General features: G+C 46.0%; 1 protein-coding gene across 1 annotated transcript in view; it reads right to left on the reverse strand.

Annotated features, from left to right (window-relative positions):
• The window catches only part of CNTNAP2 (contactin associated protein 2), a 1111520-nt gene that overhangs the window by 680438 nt on the left and 416073 nt on the right, over positions 1–15009 (reverse strand). Inside the window, exon 3 of the mRNA XM_081165093.1 lies at positions 5276–5469. Coding sequence (XP_081021219.1) covers positions 5276–5469 — 194 coding nt within the window. The remainder of the gene's footprint in view (positions 1–5275; positions 5470–15009) is intronic.

The following is a 15009-nucleotide window of genomic DNA, read 5'->3' on the forward strand; positions in this document are numbered from 1 at the left end:
CCACTGATTTCAATGGAAGCCAAGCACAACTTGGGTCTAACCCATCTCCTTTGCATTGGCACAAATGGTTTGAAGGTTGGTATATAGTGCTAAAATACAGGAAAGTAAATGGATGTGACTGGCAGGCGGGAAACACCAAAGAAAATCATACCCAGAAGTAGACAGTGCACACCAACTGTTTAGTATAAAGAAACTGCCATAAATTCTCAGGCTATTCAGACGTATTAATATAAATTATCATAATGATATGAATTACACAGCTAACAGAGGTTTAATTGAGAAGGTTTGGTTCAAAATCTAATTGCAACTAAAAACTCTGATTGCATTCTTTCTGTTTTTATCATCTGTAAGCAGACACACAGTATGCTTAGAGTATTTTTATTTTTAGTTCCACCATTTTATTCCTTAATTGAGAGGCTTACAGTGGCCTCCAAGCAGCACACAACAGGGGTTAGAAAGTTTGGTTATTCCTGTTTAATTTCCTAAATTAACAGTAGGGGGGAAGGGTTAGTAGAGGCACCAAATTAATCAGCTATCAAATCTCCACCTATTAAGTTCTTTCATTCTTGGCAGTCCTTTAAAAGATAAAAAAATACTTATTTTTGATGGTATTATTCTTCAGCTGGCTTCCTCATTACATCAATATCTCCTGACATTAAAAGATGAAGCATGGCAGTTTAGAGAATTCCGATCATACATTGACCTTTTGCTATAATGAAAGTCATGTGTAAATCTAATCACTCTACTATCTGTATACACTGCAATCTGGGAGAAGATTTGGCATTTAAGTTTCTCATTCTAGGGGCTGAAAAGAGAAGAAAATGTGCTGGAGAAGCATACAAACTATTTTTGTGAAGTTTATTAACACTTATTTTCACATATCTAAAAACATAATGTAGTGTTAGCATTGCTGGGGTCTCTCAGTGAGTCATAGAATCATAGAATCATAGAGTTGGAAGAGACCACAAGGGCCATCGAGTCCAACCCCCTGCCAAGCAGGAAACACCATCAGAGCACTCCTGACATAGAATCATAGAATCATAGAGTCCATGTTGCCCAATTACAAATTATTCACAAATTACTCATAAAGCATTTCCATAACAACCATAGCCTTTCCCATTGGACAGGCATGCACATGTTGCCTGGATTGATTTTAAGCTGGTATCTTCTGCCTCACCACAACAGATTTGGCATCTACTTTGGGTGAGCATATAATACCCCATGGCTGAGTGGAGGGGTGAGCTACTTGCCATTCACTGGACCCACTGGGAAACTCAACAAACCTGCTCCACCTGGACCTGGGTGAGGAGAGTGAAGGTGACGGCTGAAAAGGGCCCTGTGGTGGGCAGCCTGAGGAAGCTCCATGCACCTTGGTGGCTGCCCATATAAAAGGAAGCTGAGAGAGAGAGAGACTAGACTGAGCGACAAGAGTTGTTTCCAGGAATCCTCCTTTGTGAGATTTTGTGGGTCAGCTGTGTTTGTTTAGGCCCTGCTAAGAGCCAGGGTGGATGGGTGCAGTCCTTTGTAGGAGCCAGGAACCTGAGAACAAAGGTGAGTCAGAAGGGAAAGGAACTGATATTGGTCTGTATTTATTGGTAATTTTGTACAGTGGTGCCCCGCAAGACGAAATTAATTCGTTCCGCAAGTTTTGTCGTCTAGCGAATTTTTCGTCTTGCGAATCACGAAATCCCATAGGAATGCATTGAAAATCAATTAATGCGTTCCTATGGTCAAAAAAAGTCCAAACAAAGCCAAATTTGGTACAACAACAGTTTATTAACTGCTCTTTAAAGTCACACATACTGTAAAGAGCAGTTCAAAAATTGAAGGGAAAATAAATTAACTTTATAAACAAAACATGTCTTTGTTTTTAGACAAAGGAAACAAAGCCGCGAGACGTTTTCGTCTTGCGAAGCAAGCCCATAGGGAAATTTCGTCTTGCGAGGCAAATCGAAAACGGAAAAACCTTTCGTCTAGCGAGTTTTTTGTCTTGCGAGGCATTCGTCTTGCGAGGTACCACTGTATTAATGTACCGTTTGTGCATGTAACAGGCTATTTTTGGAAACATTTGCTGTTGTTTAAGTTGCCTGTTTTGCTTAGAAATATTCTTTACATATTAGGCAGTATAGAAGTGGTCTAAATAGAATAAAAACATACCACCTGTGAACCTTCATAAGGGGAGGAACTGGCTGGAGCGTGTCCCCATCTAAACATCTCCCTTAAAATGAAGGACTTCCAATCTGCCAGAAGTGCTCTGGAGGTGGTGCAGTTTGGGATTGTACCAAATGCTGCTCTGAATGTGCAAACTGGCCACCTCAGTGAGTCTGCAACTGAGACAGGAAACTGCATCATTTTTCTCCTATTTCTGGTATTTTTAAACCATATTTGTTTTGTTAAGTACCCCTGTTGTACCCAAGAGTCTTTCTCCTTGTTATGTCACTAACATTCCTAAACAAAACCACGTGTAACATGATAGTCAATCAGGTTAAATATCAGGGAGGACAAATAAAGCTGAGGATAATGAAGGCAAAGAAAGAGAAGTTAAATTGTGCCAAGAGTTATTATAATCAAAGCAATGGAAAGGTTTGAGTAAGTACCTTTTCAGTAATTTGTTCAGCTTTGTTGACTATGTTAATATGTTACTTTTGAAGCAAATACTGTACCAAAATTAGAGCACTAAACTCTTCTGATGTGCAAGTATTTTGTTCTTTTAGCAAATCCCTTTCATTATCTGCCAAATTAAAAATGATTTAATTTCACTTTTCAGAATTGTGTGCATCTGTTTGAAGCATTTTACGTATGTTCATGCAATTTGTCCATTTTTTATTGTGTTGGCTAATAAACATTTCATTTATCAATCACGACAATATCATGGATGGTTTTAAATTATGTAAGACTATGAATGCTTCAACTCTGCATGTCCTGTCAACATGGTCATTTTTGTAAGATGCAGTGGCAGTGTGAGAAATACCAACCCAGTCTTCCACCCAGATGAGCAGGTTTAACTTAGGCCAGGGTCTGCAGCCACTGTTTATTGATAGTGGAACTTGTGCATGTGCTTTCACACTTCATTCATTAAATATTTAGCAAGGGATAATTATTATATAAAAAGGCGGGAGACTTGCTTCCTTGAAAGACAACATGTTTTCTTCATATATCTATTTTCCTATACCAGCATGGGGAGAAAGAGAAAATAACTTACGCAAAGACAAGCACTACAAAATAAGGACAGTTCCTGATAAATCAGCATAAATGGAAAGTGTATGTATGTATTTACATCAGTCCTATGTACATCCTTGCGTTGGAGTACAGGCATGTACGATACTATAGGTGGACTTCATATCCTTTCCCAAAATATCCAAAGTTTGCTGATGAAAAATCTGAATTTCAGCATACTGTACATGAAGTTGCAAGAAGAAACCAATTCCATACAAGAGAAGAGCCTCACTAATGTTATTAGCAATCAAAGAAAACGGAACATATCCCAAAGCACAAGATGGTAAAGGCAGAAAGCTTCCTTTGCAGAAACAGAAAGCTTTCTCTAAATTCACCTTGAAAGTACTCCATCTCACTGTGTGATGTTCGATTTCTTTCTTACCTAGCAGGTAATTATAGAACTTCTTTCCCTAATGCATACAGAAAAGGGTCATTTCAACATTTTATGGAGATTGTCACAGTTTGTTCTCCTTGATATCTTTTTTAAAAATTACTTGCTCAGAATATCCATGCTCCCTCCCACTGCATGCTCCCAAACTGCTGCTCATTCGTTATTATTCATTCCTTCATTTCCCAGATTTTGTCCCCTGGCTGTTTCATTTGATATTAAACTGCTTTTGCACGAATATTGCTGAACTCTGCACTTTGAGTTTCTTGTTCCTCTACTTTCTCATTTAAGTCGAGATATGTACGCCATTACCAAGGAATCACTGTGCTTTAGGTTTGTGAAGAGAGTGCAGCAAGCCCAGCAAGGTACTATGTGAGGCTAAATATATACTCTATACTTTAAAAACAGTAATTCTAAAATGCTGCACCAAGAAATGCTGAATGTCACAGTTTCTATAAATTATGTGAAATAAGCACATTTGTGAATATTAGCTCAATTTGTTTAATTTCTTCTGCTGCTGCTTGTCATGGGAAGAATCCAGGAGTTGTGCAAGGCGCCTCTAACCACTGGGAAAGTGACCCCAGCGTTGGCGTAATGGATCCTACCAAAAATTAGTCACATGCTTTTAAGCTTATCCCCAGGGTTATATAAGGTGTAGAAGCTTCCTTTTCATTCAAAGTGAGATGAGCTTCTCAAACTGCTGGATTTTTCATGTAGTACCAAATTCTGAACATAAAAATAACCCTGCTGGATCAGACCCTAACCCTAACCCCAAAGTCCACCTTGTTCAACACTATTTTCTGCAGTAGTCCATCAATCACATGCTTTTGGGAAGCCCAGAGGTACAGCGTGAAGATAGCTCTCTCCCTCTGTTCTTCCCCAGCAACCAGTATTGACTCTGAAACTGGAGGCTGGACAGAGTCGGCCACTGATGCCATTTCCCTCCATGAATTTGCCAAATCCCATTTTGAAGCCATCTACTTTAGTGGCCCTCACCACATCCTGCAGTAGTAAATTCTGTAAATGGCTTTCTTTTGCCTGCCCTGCCTCTCCTGCCACCACTTACATTGGATGTCTCTGTGTTCCAGTATAATGGGAGAGGAGAAACTTCTCTCTCTCTCTCTACTTTCCCCACACCATGCATAATTTTATAAAGGAGTCTCTCAATTGGTCTTTTTTCTAAAATAAAAACCCTAATCACTATTGTCTCTCTAAAGTGCTCTGTCCCTTTGAAAATTTCCTGCAGATTGTTTTCATTGGATGAACTGGAGTTCTAGCCATATGAAAAAAAGCAAAATTCTCTCTCCACTTTCTTCCCACCATGTTATAAACCTCTGCCACGCTTCCCATTTGTTGCACTTCTTTCTAGATTAAAATATTTTTCTACATTTTCATGAATTTCATATTTATATCCACTCATCCCTGAAAACATGACCCTTTACCCTATAAGAGACAAAATACTATCAGACACGAATCCCATCACAACATGTTCAGAAAACAAATGTAACTCCATCCACAGGGCAGGAAGACAGTCTGCTATGTTGTGTGGAAGGAAACGTACCTGATTTCAGAGTCAACCCTCAACACAGCCCACTAGATTCCCGGTGAAATAAGGTATATTTCAAGAACATAAACAGAGAGCAATGTCGTGCCATTGGGCAAATCACTTACCCAGACATTTCCGTCTTGGTGATATGGCTTCCAGTTTCTCCCTGTATCACTATAAAGCATCCGGTACTGCGTCACCCAGTCAGAGCTGCTGTATCTGCCTTGAGTAGCAATGGAGCTGATCTGCTTCCTGTTGCCAAAATCCACTTGCAGCCACTGGTAATGATCACTGTCTGACGGACACCAGCCTCCAGCCCCTGAGAAGTTAGATGGAAAGACAGGTATTTACACTGTTTAATACCTAACAGAGCTTTCTTGGAAATTACCACAGCTGAAAGATTGTGGGTGGCATGCCACTTAGATTTACTCAGAGTAGACATTAGTAAAAATTTGCCATGTTACCTAATTTCAGTGGAAGAGTCTCCCTCCGGAGACTCTCCTTCCTTGGAGGTTTCTAAGCAGAGGTTGGATGGCCACCTGTCATGGATGCTTTAGCTGAAATTCCTGCATTGCTGGGGGTTGGACTAGATGACCCCTGGGGTTCCTTCCAACTCTACAATTCTATCATTCTATTATTCAATAAGTCTACTCTGAATAAAACGTAGTGGAACACCACCCATTGAAACCACTGAACATGATTGAATTAAGTTGGTTTCAATGCATCTATTCTGAGTAAAACTTAACTACCACACTTTAATTCTGATTATACACCTGCTAGAGATGGAAGAGGAGTGTGTGTAAATTGATTTTCCCATTTTGAGGGGAAAAGCAGAAAGTGTGTGTGGTTTTTTTTTAAAAAAAGTTTCCTTTTTTAAAAAAAATTCAAAACTGCCATGGCAAGGAGGGAAGTTCTCGCTGCCTACTATGCCACTGAAGCTTTTGCCAGAGACAGATGCTTTTAAAAGAATAAAGCAGGGGTGTGTGTGCAAGAAGCTCTGCTCCACTGTACAGAAAACTTCTTCCCCTCCCTGACAACATTTGAATTTTGGCCGCAGGAATGGCCAAACCCACCCCACCCCCAGCCCCACAATTTACCAGCTGCTGAATTGTGACAAATTGAGAGTGACTGTTTTGGTCCACCCAAGTCACTTTCACATATTTTGAAATGATTCACACTCCACACAGACTCCACATGACTGGGTGCCTTACACAACATGGCTCCAGCAGCCATTCTCACGATGATGGTGTAAGATGTTTCCTGCAGCATTGTTTCCAAAAGTACTAATTCACACTAGCTTTTCTTTAGATGGCCACTTGCTAGCAGTGTAAACAGACCCTTTGGGAAGATAATAGGGTGTAGGGGTTTATAAAGCTCCCTCTGAGACATTTTTTTATGCTCTACTTTGTCCACTCTGTGGAAAATTTCTTCACTGAGAGGCAGACGACAGAACCACAACACAGCTTCAGCAACAAGCTGCACTGCTCTTTTCTGTGAGTTTCCAGCAGGAATGTGTGTAGCCTCTTTCTGAAGGTTTGCTGGTCTTATCAAACCCATTTTGCTTCCCTTGAAGTGTCTCAGAAATTTCTTTCACCCAGGTTAGAAGGAACCTCAAAATTATTCACTTTGGGCAAAGCTCAGCAGTAGCTCTGTTATGGTGAATATATATCAGTCGAGTATTATATCCTTATACCTTCATAATAACTGTCAAAGTGTAATAACTTCAAAGCTTCAACAAATTTGCCACAACATCTCACGTCAGGCTTGACTAGTGCAATTCAGTGACAGGTGATTTATTCTCTGTGTCCTTCCTAAGTTCCCACATTAAAGGACCATTTCAAATTAAGTGAGAGGGGAAAGAGCATCTACGTCTAAACTCTCTGCAGCACCGTAGCATTCATTGAAATGTATAAGCTTGAAAGATTTTCATCAGTGAAACATAAAGGGGAGAATGGATGACTTTCATTTTGGTTGGCTGAGCATATAGGGGTATCATGAAGTACATTGAGCTTTGCTTGACAAATGTTTTATAGCTGTTGGTGGGGCAATGAACTGATTTCCAATGCAATGGAGTTAGCAGTTGTTATCATCATACATTAAACTCTCTTGAACCATCTCCCTCTTTAAAGCAATTTTTGGGGATCTGTCTCTTGAAGTTGCTGTGGACATTTTATTCCCACATTTATTTATTTGAATCTTTCTAAACTGCACTTTCACAGGAAATAAAAATGGGTGGCATACAATATAAAAACACAATGCTATAATAATAAAGCATCAAAAGCATGCCAATAAACTTACTGGGGTTGCCACCAAACCCAAAATTCAAATTTGACCTATCCGCAGCAGCTTGGGGGGTGGGGCAAGAGGAGGGGACTGCATTGGAGCAGGCTTCACTCTGGTCTACTCCAAAAGTAGGAAAGGGGGCCGGAGCTGAAGGTGGCAGCACAGCTGAACCCCAGAGCATCACCCACCCAGCTTTCCCTCTAACCTTATCCTTCTTTACAGGCTAACCTTTCTCCTTCAGGTCCATGGGTGTTGCTACAGTCAGAAGATGGTTGCTGTTTTATTCAAAGTCGGGAAGGAATTTCCCCTGCTCTGCAGGTTTAGCCTTCCCCATAGCAATTGTCACAACTTTGGCGGTTTTAGGCCGTGGGTGGAATCCTTTAGTCTAACAATCGAAGAAGGGGTGGTGTGGTGACTCACCCCTTTTGTGGCGGCGATATCAGGGTTCCCTGTTAGAGGGGTCTTGAAGCGAGTTGCTGACCACAAACACACAGCGGCAGGCCATAGAGCTCCCCTCAGTATGCAGGAGGCAGTCAGCTGTGTAAACACGTTTTGCGGTGTCCCACATTCCTGAATTGACCCTGTCTTGCCTCAGACCCCCCAGCTGGGGGCTGAGAGGGATACACACCCAATGCCTAAGCCAAGGTTTCCTACATCTGAAATTTAATAAAGTTGTGGCCATTTTAATATCAAATATGTTGTCATGCCTATTCCTTGATCCTGAGGTCTGGCTCCCCGAAGGGGGGGGGCTGCGCCTGGGCACACAAGCCATAGAGCCAGTTCACGCATCCTGCTAAACTGTTGATTATCATGACATCTACAAACTGCAGTGAGACTCACACATCAGCCCTCTCCATAGCTGTCAACTTTCAGATTTGAAAATAAGGGATCAGCAGTCTCACCTATCCCGGGGACAGTCTACGGGATATCTAACAATCTGGGATAGCAGCGGGAAGCAGTGGGAAGTGGCGCTGGAATAAGAGAATTTCCCACAAAAAAGTGAAGGTTGACAGCTATGACCCTCTCCCTTCTCCTTTGGCACAACTTTGTCCTCCCCTTTCCAGTTAACAATAATTTAGTCTTGCATTCAAATGCTGAACATAACAAACAAGCCCATTATTTGAAGCTGGATTATTTCACACACATCATAAATAAACTAAATTGGTTCATTGCATAAGGACAAAATGACAGTACAGTTTATAAAAAAAGATGCAAAAAAATTCAACCTCTTTCTTTTGGCCATGCCAAAAGAAGCAGAGGGGTTGGGGCAGTTTGTGAACCCAAGACTCACTGCAGCTCATTCCCATCACAGTAAACTGTGGACTGACCCATGTTAGAGTTGAGCAGTCCAATATTTATTCCTAAATAAATGCCACTGAGTTCAGTGGGGTCTCTCTCTCTCAAGCATTCATAGGATTGCTGCCTAAGAAAGCTTGTATTATGGGTAGCAATGTATAAAGAGAACACAACACACACATTCCTAACAGAATGTATAGAATTTGTATCCCAAACAAGAATAGCAATACCATTTTAACAAGCATTATGTACAGATTCAAACATCCTTCCTCAGAAGTAAATCCCACTGAGTTTGGTGAGACTTACTCCCTTGTGAAGCTGCTTGGGAAAATTTGAGCCTTAGTTAAAAGGATTTGCATTCCCTTCCTGATTGGCTGTACTTGAAATTCATGATGCCAGACGAAGCATGAGCACTATGAGATAGTCTAGGATGTAACATCACTTTTGTCCGGCATATTCTGAATGCTTAATGTTATGTAGTGTAGTTTCACCCTGGGCCAACAGGGGGATACTGTATATAGTTTTCACTCAGGTCTGTAGATAGTTTTCACTCAGGTCCGCGGCAGTTAGTTTAGGCGGGAACTCTGAGCTGTTGTGGTTACAATGTTGACAGCCGGCTGCCTATAAATACAGGCCGGCTGAGCTGTTCACAGTTCAGTTCTATTCCAGCTTGTCTTAATAAAGAGCTACTTGAAGAAATCGCTGTGCCGGCTGCTATGTCAACCCACTACTTAATACTGGCGACGAGGGTGGGATGGATGGACATCAGAGCACAGCCAGATGCGGCCAGCCTCTGAACTGAGCTGAATCACAGAGCGAAATCACTGAGCGAAATCACTGGGCAGAACCAATTCAGAGCTGACTGTTCTGGCTAGAGCACTGTGTTCCATCCATCGCCCTTCACGCCGGCATCGGAATCATGGCTTCACTTGTGCCTCTACCGCCGTTTGCGCCAGCCTCTGAGTCATGGGACTCCTACCTCGCTCGGTTCGACTGCTACCTCCAAGCCAACGAGCTGACAGCAGTATCAGTGGATCGGAAGCGGGGCCTATTTCTCAGCCTCTGTGGGCCTGAGGTGTTTGAGACGGCCCGAGCATTGGTTGCGCCTGAAGCAGTCCAGGCAACACCATGGGACACGATCCAAGAGAAGCTCCGCAACCACTACGCACCAAAGCCGTCCAAGATTGCTGCCCGCCATGCATTCTACCACCGGAACCAGGCAGAGGGGGAGTCAATCAACAACTACGCCACCGACCTGCGACAGGCTGCAATGCACTGTGAGTTCCGAGACTTAGACGATGCCCTGATGGATCGAATCGTCTGCGGAGTCCGGGACATCCATCTGCAACGGCGTCTCCTAGCCAAGCCAGACCTCACGCTACAGAAAGCCATTGAGGAGGCTGTGGCCTCAGAAGCTGCTGAACGCTCCGCCCAGGAGATCCGCAAGTCCAGCAGCCCGCGTCTTGCTAGGGGGCCAGTTCCGGTGCATCATGAAGAGGCCAGCAGTGATGAGGCATCCTCCAGTGAAGACGATGACGTGCACCAGACAAAGCGGGAGCGCCGGAAGCTCCAACAGAAGTCCAAGGGCCAACCGGAATGTGCTGGCTGCGGAGGCGACCATTCCCGTGCCAAGTGTCGATTCAGAGACGCCATCTGTAGGAGGTGTTCCAGAAGGGGCCACATCGCTAAGGTCTGCCGATCGGCTCCGTCTGACACCCCCCCTTCATCGACTCGCAAGTTCAAGTCTTCACTCCAGTCTGCCAAGGAAAGTTGTTTCGCTCTCACCAACTGCCGCTGCCCGTCTGGAACCACGATTGGCCAAACCGACTCGTCTACGCGACGCAAGCTGAACGTCACGGTGCTCATTGAAGGAGCTCCATGTGACATGGAGATCGACACCGGGTCTGCCCTGTCCGTCGTGTCATGGAGCACCATCAAAAGACTGGTACCCAGAGTATCCAAAAGGCAACTCGACTCTCACCGCGTACACCTGAGAGACTACCAGGGAAACGACATTCCCGTGGTAGGCGTTGGCCGGTTCCGGATCGCCTTCAAGGATTTTTCGGGCCTGCTCCGGTTGGTGGTGGTCGAAGGTCAGCGGCCAAGCCTCCTAGGGCTAGACTGGTTTGATGCCCTCGGCCTGGAAGTCACCGGCATCAACTGCATCTCTAACGCAGAGACTGAGGGTCTGGTCAAAGACTTTGCCGAGGTTTTTGACGGCACCTTGGGACAATATACTGGTACGCCCATCTCCTTTAGCCTTGATCCACAAGTCGCCCCCATCAAGCTTAAGCCACGCCGGGTTCCCTTTGCTCTCAAGGCTAAGGTGGACGAACAACTGGACAAACTGATCGCCCAAGGAGTTTTGGAGCCCGTTGACCACGCAAAGTGGGAAACCCCCATCGTCACGCCTGTCAAGCCAGATGGGTCGGTGAGAATCTGCGCTGACTACAAGTGCACAATCAACAAGGCACTTCAGCAGCACGCTTATCCGGTTCCTGTTGTCCAACACCTGCTGCATTCCCTGGGTGAGGGTAAGGTCTTCGCTAAGCTGGACCTTGCCCAAGCCTATCAACAACTGCCAGTCGATGATGCCACTGCTGAAGCCCAGACGATCGTCACCCACCGGGGGGCATTCCGTTGCCGCCGGTTGCAGTTCGGGGTGAGTGTGGCTCCTGGCATCTTCCAAAGCCTTATGTAGCGTCTCCTGCAAGGCCTTCCGGGCGTGGTACCATATTTTGATGACGTCTTGGTGTCTGCAGAATCACACCAGCAGCTGTTTGAGCGCCTCCGTGCCGTGCTGACCAGGTTCCAGGAGGCCGGGCTCAAGGTAAAGAGGGAGAAGTGCCTGATTGCCGTTCCACAGGTAGAGTTCCTGGGCTATCTTATCGATGCCTCCGGCCTTCATCCAACCACATCCAAGATCCGCGCTATCCAGCAGGACCCCACCCCGAAGGACAAAACGGAGTTGCAGGCATTCCTGGGGCTGCTGAACTTTTATAACATGTTCCTGCCCCACAAAGCCACAGTGGCTGAGCCTCTTCACCGACTCCTTAGCACTAAGACGCCTTGGGCCTGGGGTCATCGAGAGACGGCGGCCTTCAACGCAGTCAAGGCTCTCCTTTCTTCAGACAGTGTGCTGGTACAGTACAGTGAATCCAGACCGCTGGTCCTTGCCTGCGACGCCTCACCTTTTGGCATCGGTGCTGTCCTTAGTCACCGTTTTCCAGATGGAAGAGAAGCACCGCTCGCCTACTTTTCCAGGACACTATCTCCGGCGGAACGGAATTACAGCCAGCTCGACAAGGAGGCATTGGCACTTGTGGCTGGAGTGAAGAGGTTCCATGAATACCTCTATGGCAGGACTTTTGACCTCATCACTGACCACAAGCCACTCCTGGGCCTCCTCGCCGGTGATCGTCCAACTCCACCGGTCCTCTCACCACGCATGCTGCGATGGACTGTTTTCCTGGCTGCCTACCACTACCAGCTCATCCATCGCCCGGGGAAATCGATGGGCCATGCCGACGCCCTCAGCCGTTGCCCTCTTCCAGCATTTGTGGAAGACCCGGCTCCAGCTTCATCGCTCCTTCTGATTGAGGATCTTCCGGCAGCGCCTGTATCGGCTGCCACTGTGGCCTCCGCGTCTGCCCAGGATCGCACCATCAGCCGGGTGCTCAACTGGGTGTGGAGGGGGTGGCCACAAGGGCCTTTTGCATCGGAGCTCCAGCCCTTCGCAACCAGACAACATGAACTCTCAGCTCATCGCGGCTGTCTGCTGTGGGGAGACCGCGTCGTGATTCCCCAGGGACTCCGTCAGCGCGTCCTGGAGGCTCTGCACGTTGGCCACCCGGGAATTGTCAAAATGAAGGCGTTGGCTCGATGTTACGTCTGGTGGCCTAATATGGACGATGCCATCACTGCCTGGGTATCCACCTGTCAAGCGTGCCAAGAGTCGAGGCCTGCACCACCGGCAGCTAAGGGACACACCTGGGAGACGCCAAAGACACCCTGGTCGAGGGTGCACATCGATCTGGCTGGCCCCTTTCACGGCCGGACCTTTATGGTAGTGGTGGACGCCTATTCCAAATGGCTGGAGGTCGCCCTGATGCCCTCCACCACTACCGAAGCTGTCATCCGGGTGCTGCGAGGCCTGTTTGCAACGCATGGGTGTCCTGATGTCCTTGTCTCTGACAACGGACCGCAGTTCACGTCAGGCACGTTTGAGCGGTATCTTTTGGGACTGGGCATCCGCCATGCCCTAACGGCACCTTTTCATCCATCCAGCAACGGGCAAGCAGAAAGAATGGTGCGCTCGACAAAAGAGGCACTGGCGCGCCTGGACCGGGGAGACTGGCATGAGCGGGTCGCCGAATACTTGTTCGTGCAGCACATCACTCCTCATGCGGCCACAGGGAGGAGTCCTGCTGAACTGCTTATGGGCCGCCGCCTCAGGTCACCGCTCGACCGGCTACACCCAGACTTTGCCGTGGCTGAACCCCCAGGCTGTGCCAACGCACCACGGTCATTTGTCCCAGGAAACCAGGTCTTTGCCCGGAACTATGTGGGGGACATTCCTTGGGTGCCAGCCACAGTAGTGGGAGTCACTGGACCTCGCTCGTACCAGGTGGCACTCGAAGACGGACGTTTGTGGCGACGGCACATAGACCAGCTTAGGCGCAGGGTTGGCGACTTAGACACTACCGAGGTGCCCCCAACTGCGCTTGCGGCTCCAGAAGAGACACGTACAGATGGCGAGGCCCCACCTACACCTCCCTCGCAAACTGCCAGCGTGGAGCCGAACCAAGCCGTCTCAGAACAGACTCAGACCACTCCACTTGCGGAGGCTCCACCCACAGCAGCGGATCCAGGGGAGTTGGTTCCAACGCCACCTAGGGTCGCACCACAGCCTCAGCGAGAACTGTGTGGCCCTCCGGACTTGGCTACCAGTCCCCGGCGGTCTGGCAGAGTTTCCAAGCGCCCAACTCATTTAAAGGACTACGTTGTTGGACAGGTATCACTGTTGGTCTAAGAATGGGAAATGTAACCGATATGCTTTTGTGCCTAATTGAACCATTACGCGTAGTGCTGTATATAAGGAAACCATTACGATTGTAACTAACGCCTTATCTCGGTGGGGAGGGGTGTTATGTAGTGTATTTTCACCCTGGGCCAACAGGGGGATACTGTATATAGTTTTCACTCAGGTCTGTAGATAGTTTTCACTCAGGTCCGCGGCAGTTAGTTTAGGCGGGAACTCTGAGCTGTTGTGGTTACAATGTTGACAGCCGGCTGCCTATAAATACAGGCCGGCTGAGCTGTTCACAGTTCAGTTCTATTCCAGCTTGTCTTAATAAAGAGCTACTTGAAGAAATCGCTGTGCCGGCTGCTATGTCAACCCACTACTTAATACTTAAAAAAGCAAACAAACAATTAAACCAAATTACTAGAACACTAGAATCATATTTGTTGGTGGCAAAAGACCTTTCTACTAGGCAGATCTGTCTGAGATTCAAGCAGGCTCTGCTGACTCATGGAGAAAGCTGTTTTGCTCCCTAGGAAACCTCACCAGCAGCAATCACTCACTAAATTGATGACAGAAGGTCTGCTTCTTCAGCTTAACCTTTGGGTATCACAGTCTATAGATGCCTCTAGCCTCTTTTTCCAGAGCAAAACCTGTCACAGAGGAGGTCTTAGCAGTGCAGAATATAAAGAGCTAAACATTCTGTCACTAACATGAACCAATCCCTGCTGTGTGTACACACAAATATGCTAGCATTTTTTACAAATGATTAAAGAGAGCGGATCAAATACATACTGCTTAAAAGCAATTTACCTTTGAAGTTACAAAAAGAAAAGGCAAAGTCAGGAGATTCACCCAACTACTACAGCATACCCTCCAACATTGCTCCGATGAAAAGAGGGACATTCTATGCTACATCAGAAAGCTTCTCCTGTGTTTGACCTCACCGCACATATAGGCAGCATCTGCACATCAACATCGGTCATCTTGAGCCAAGTGCAACCTCTCAGCCTTACCTACCTCACAGGATTGTTGTAAAGAAAAAAATGTGTGCTGGAAGGGATCGTGTGCAACACCTTCAACAGATAAATGGAATGAAATAAAATTTTAGCTGTACCCTGCCTTGAGTCCATGTTAGGGGAAAGAGGGTGGGTTATACATTTATATAATGTATATATAAAATGTATATATAAATAACTGTGAGGATAAGGAACATTTCAGAGAGTAAATCCTATTGAACTCAGTGGGACTTAGTTC

The sequence above is a fragment of the Podarcis bocagei genome (assembly GCF_964188305.1).
Source record: "Podarcis bocagei genome assembly, chromosome: 12".
Classification (NCBI taxonomy): Eukaryota; Metazoa; Chordata; class Lepidosauria; order Squamata; family Lacertidae; genus Podarcis; species Podarcis bocagei.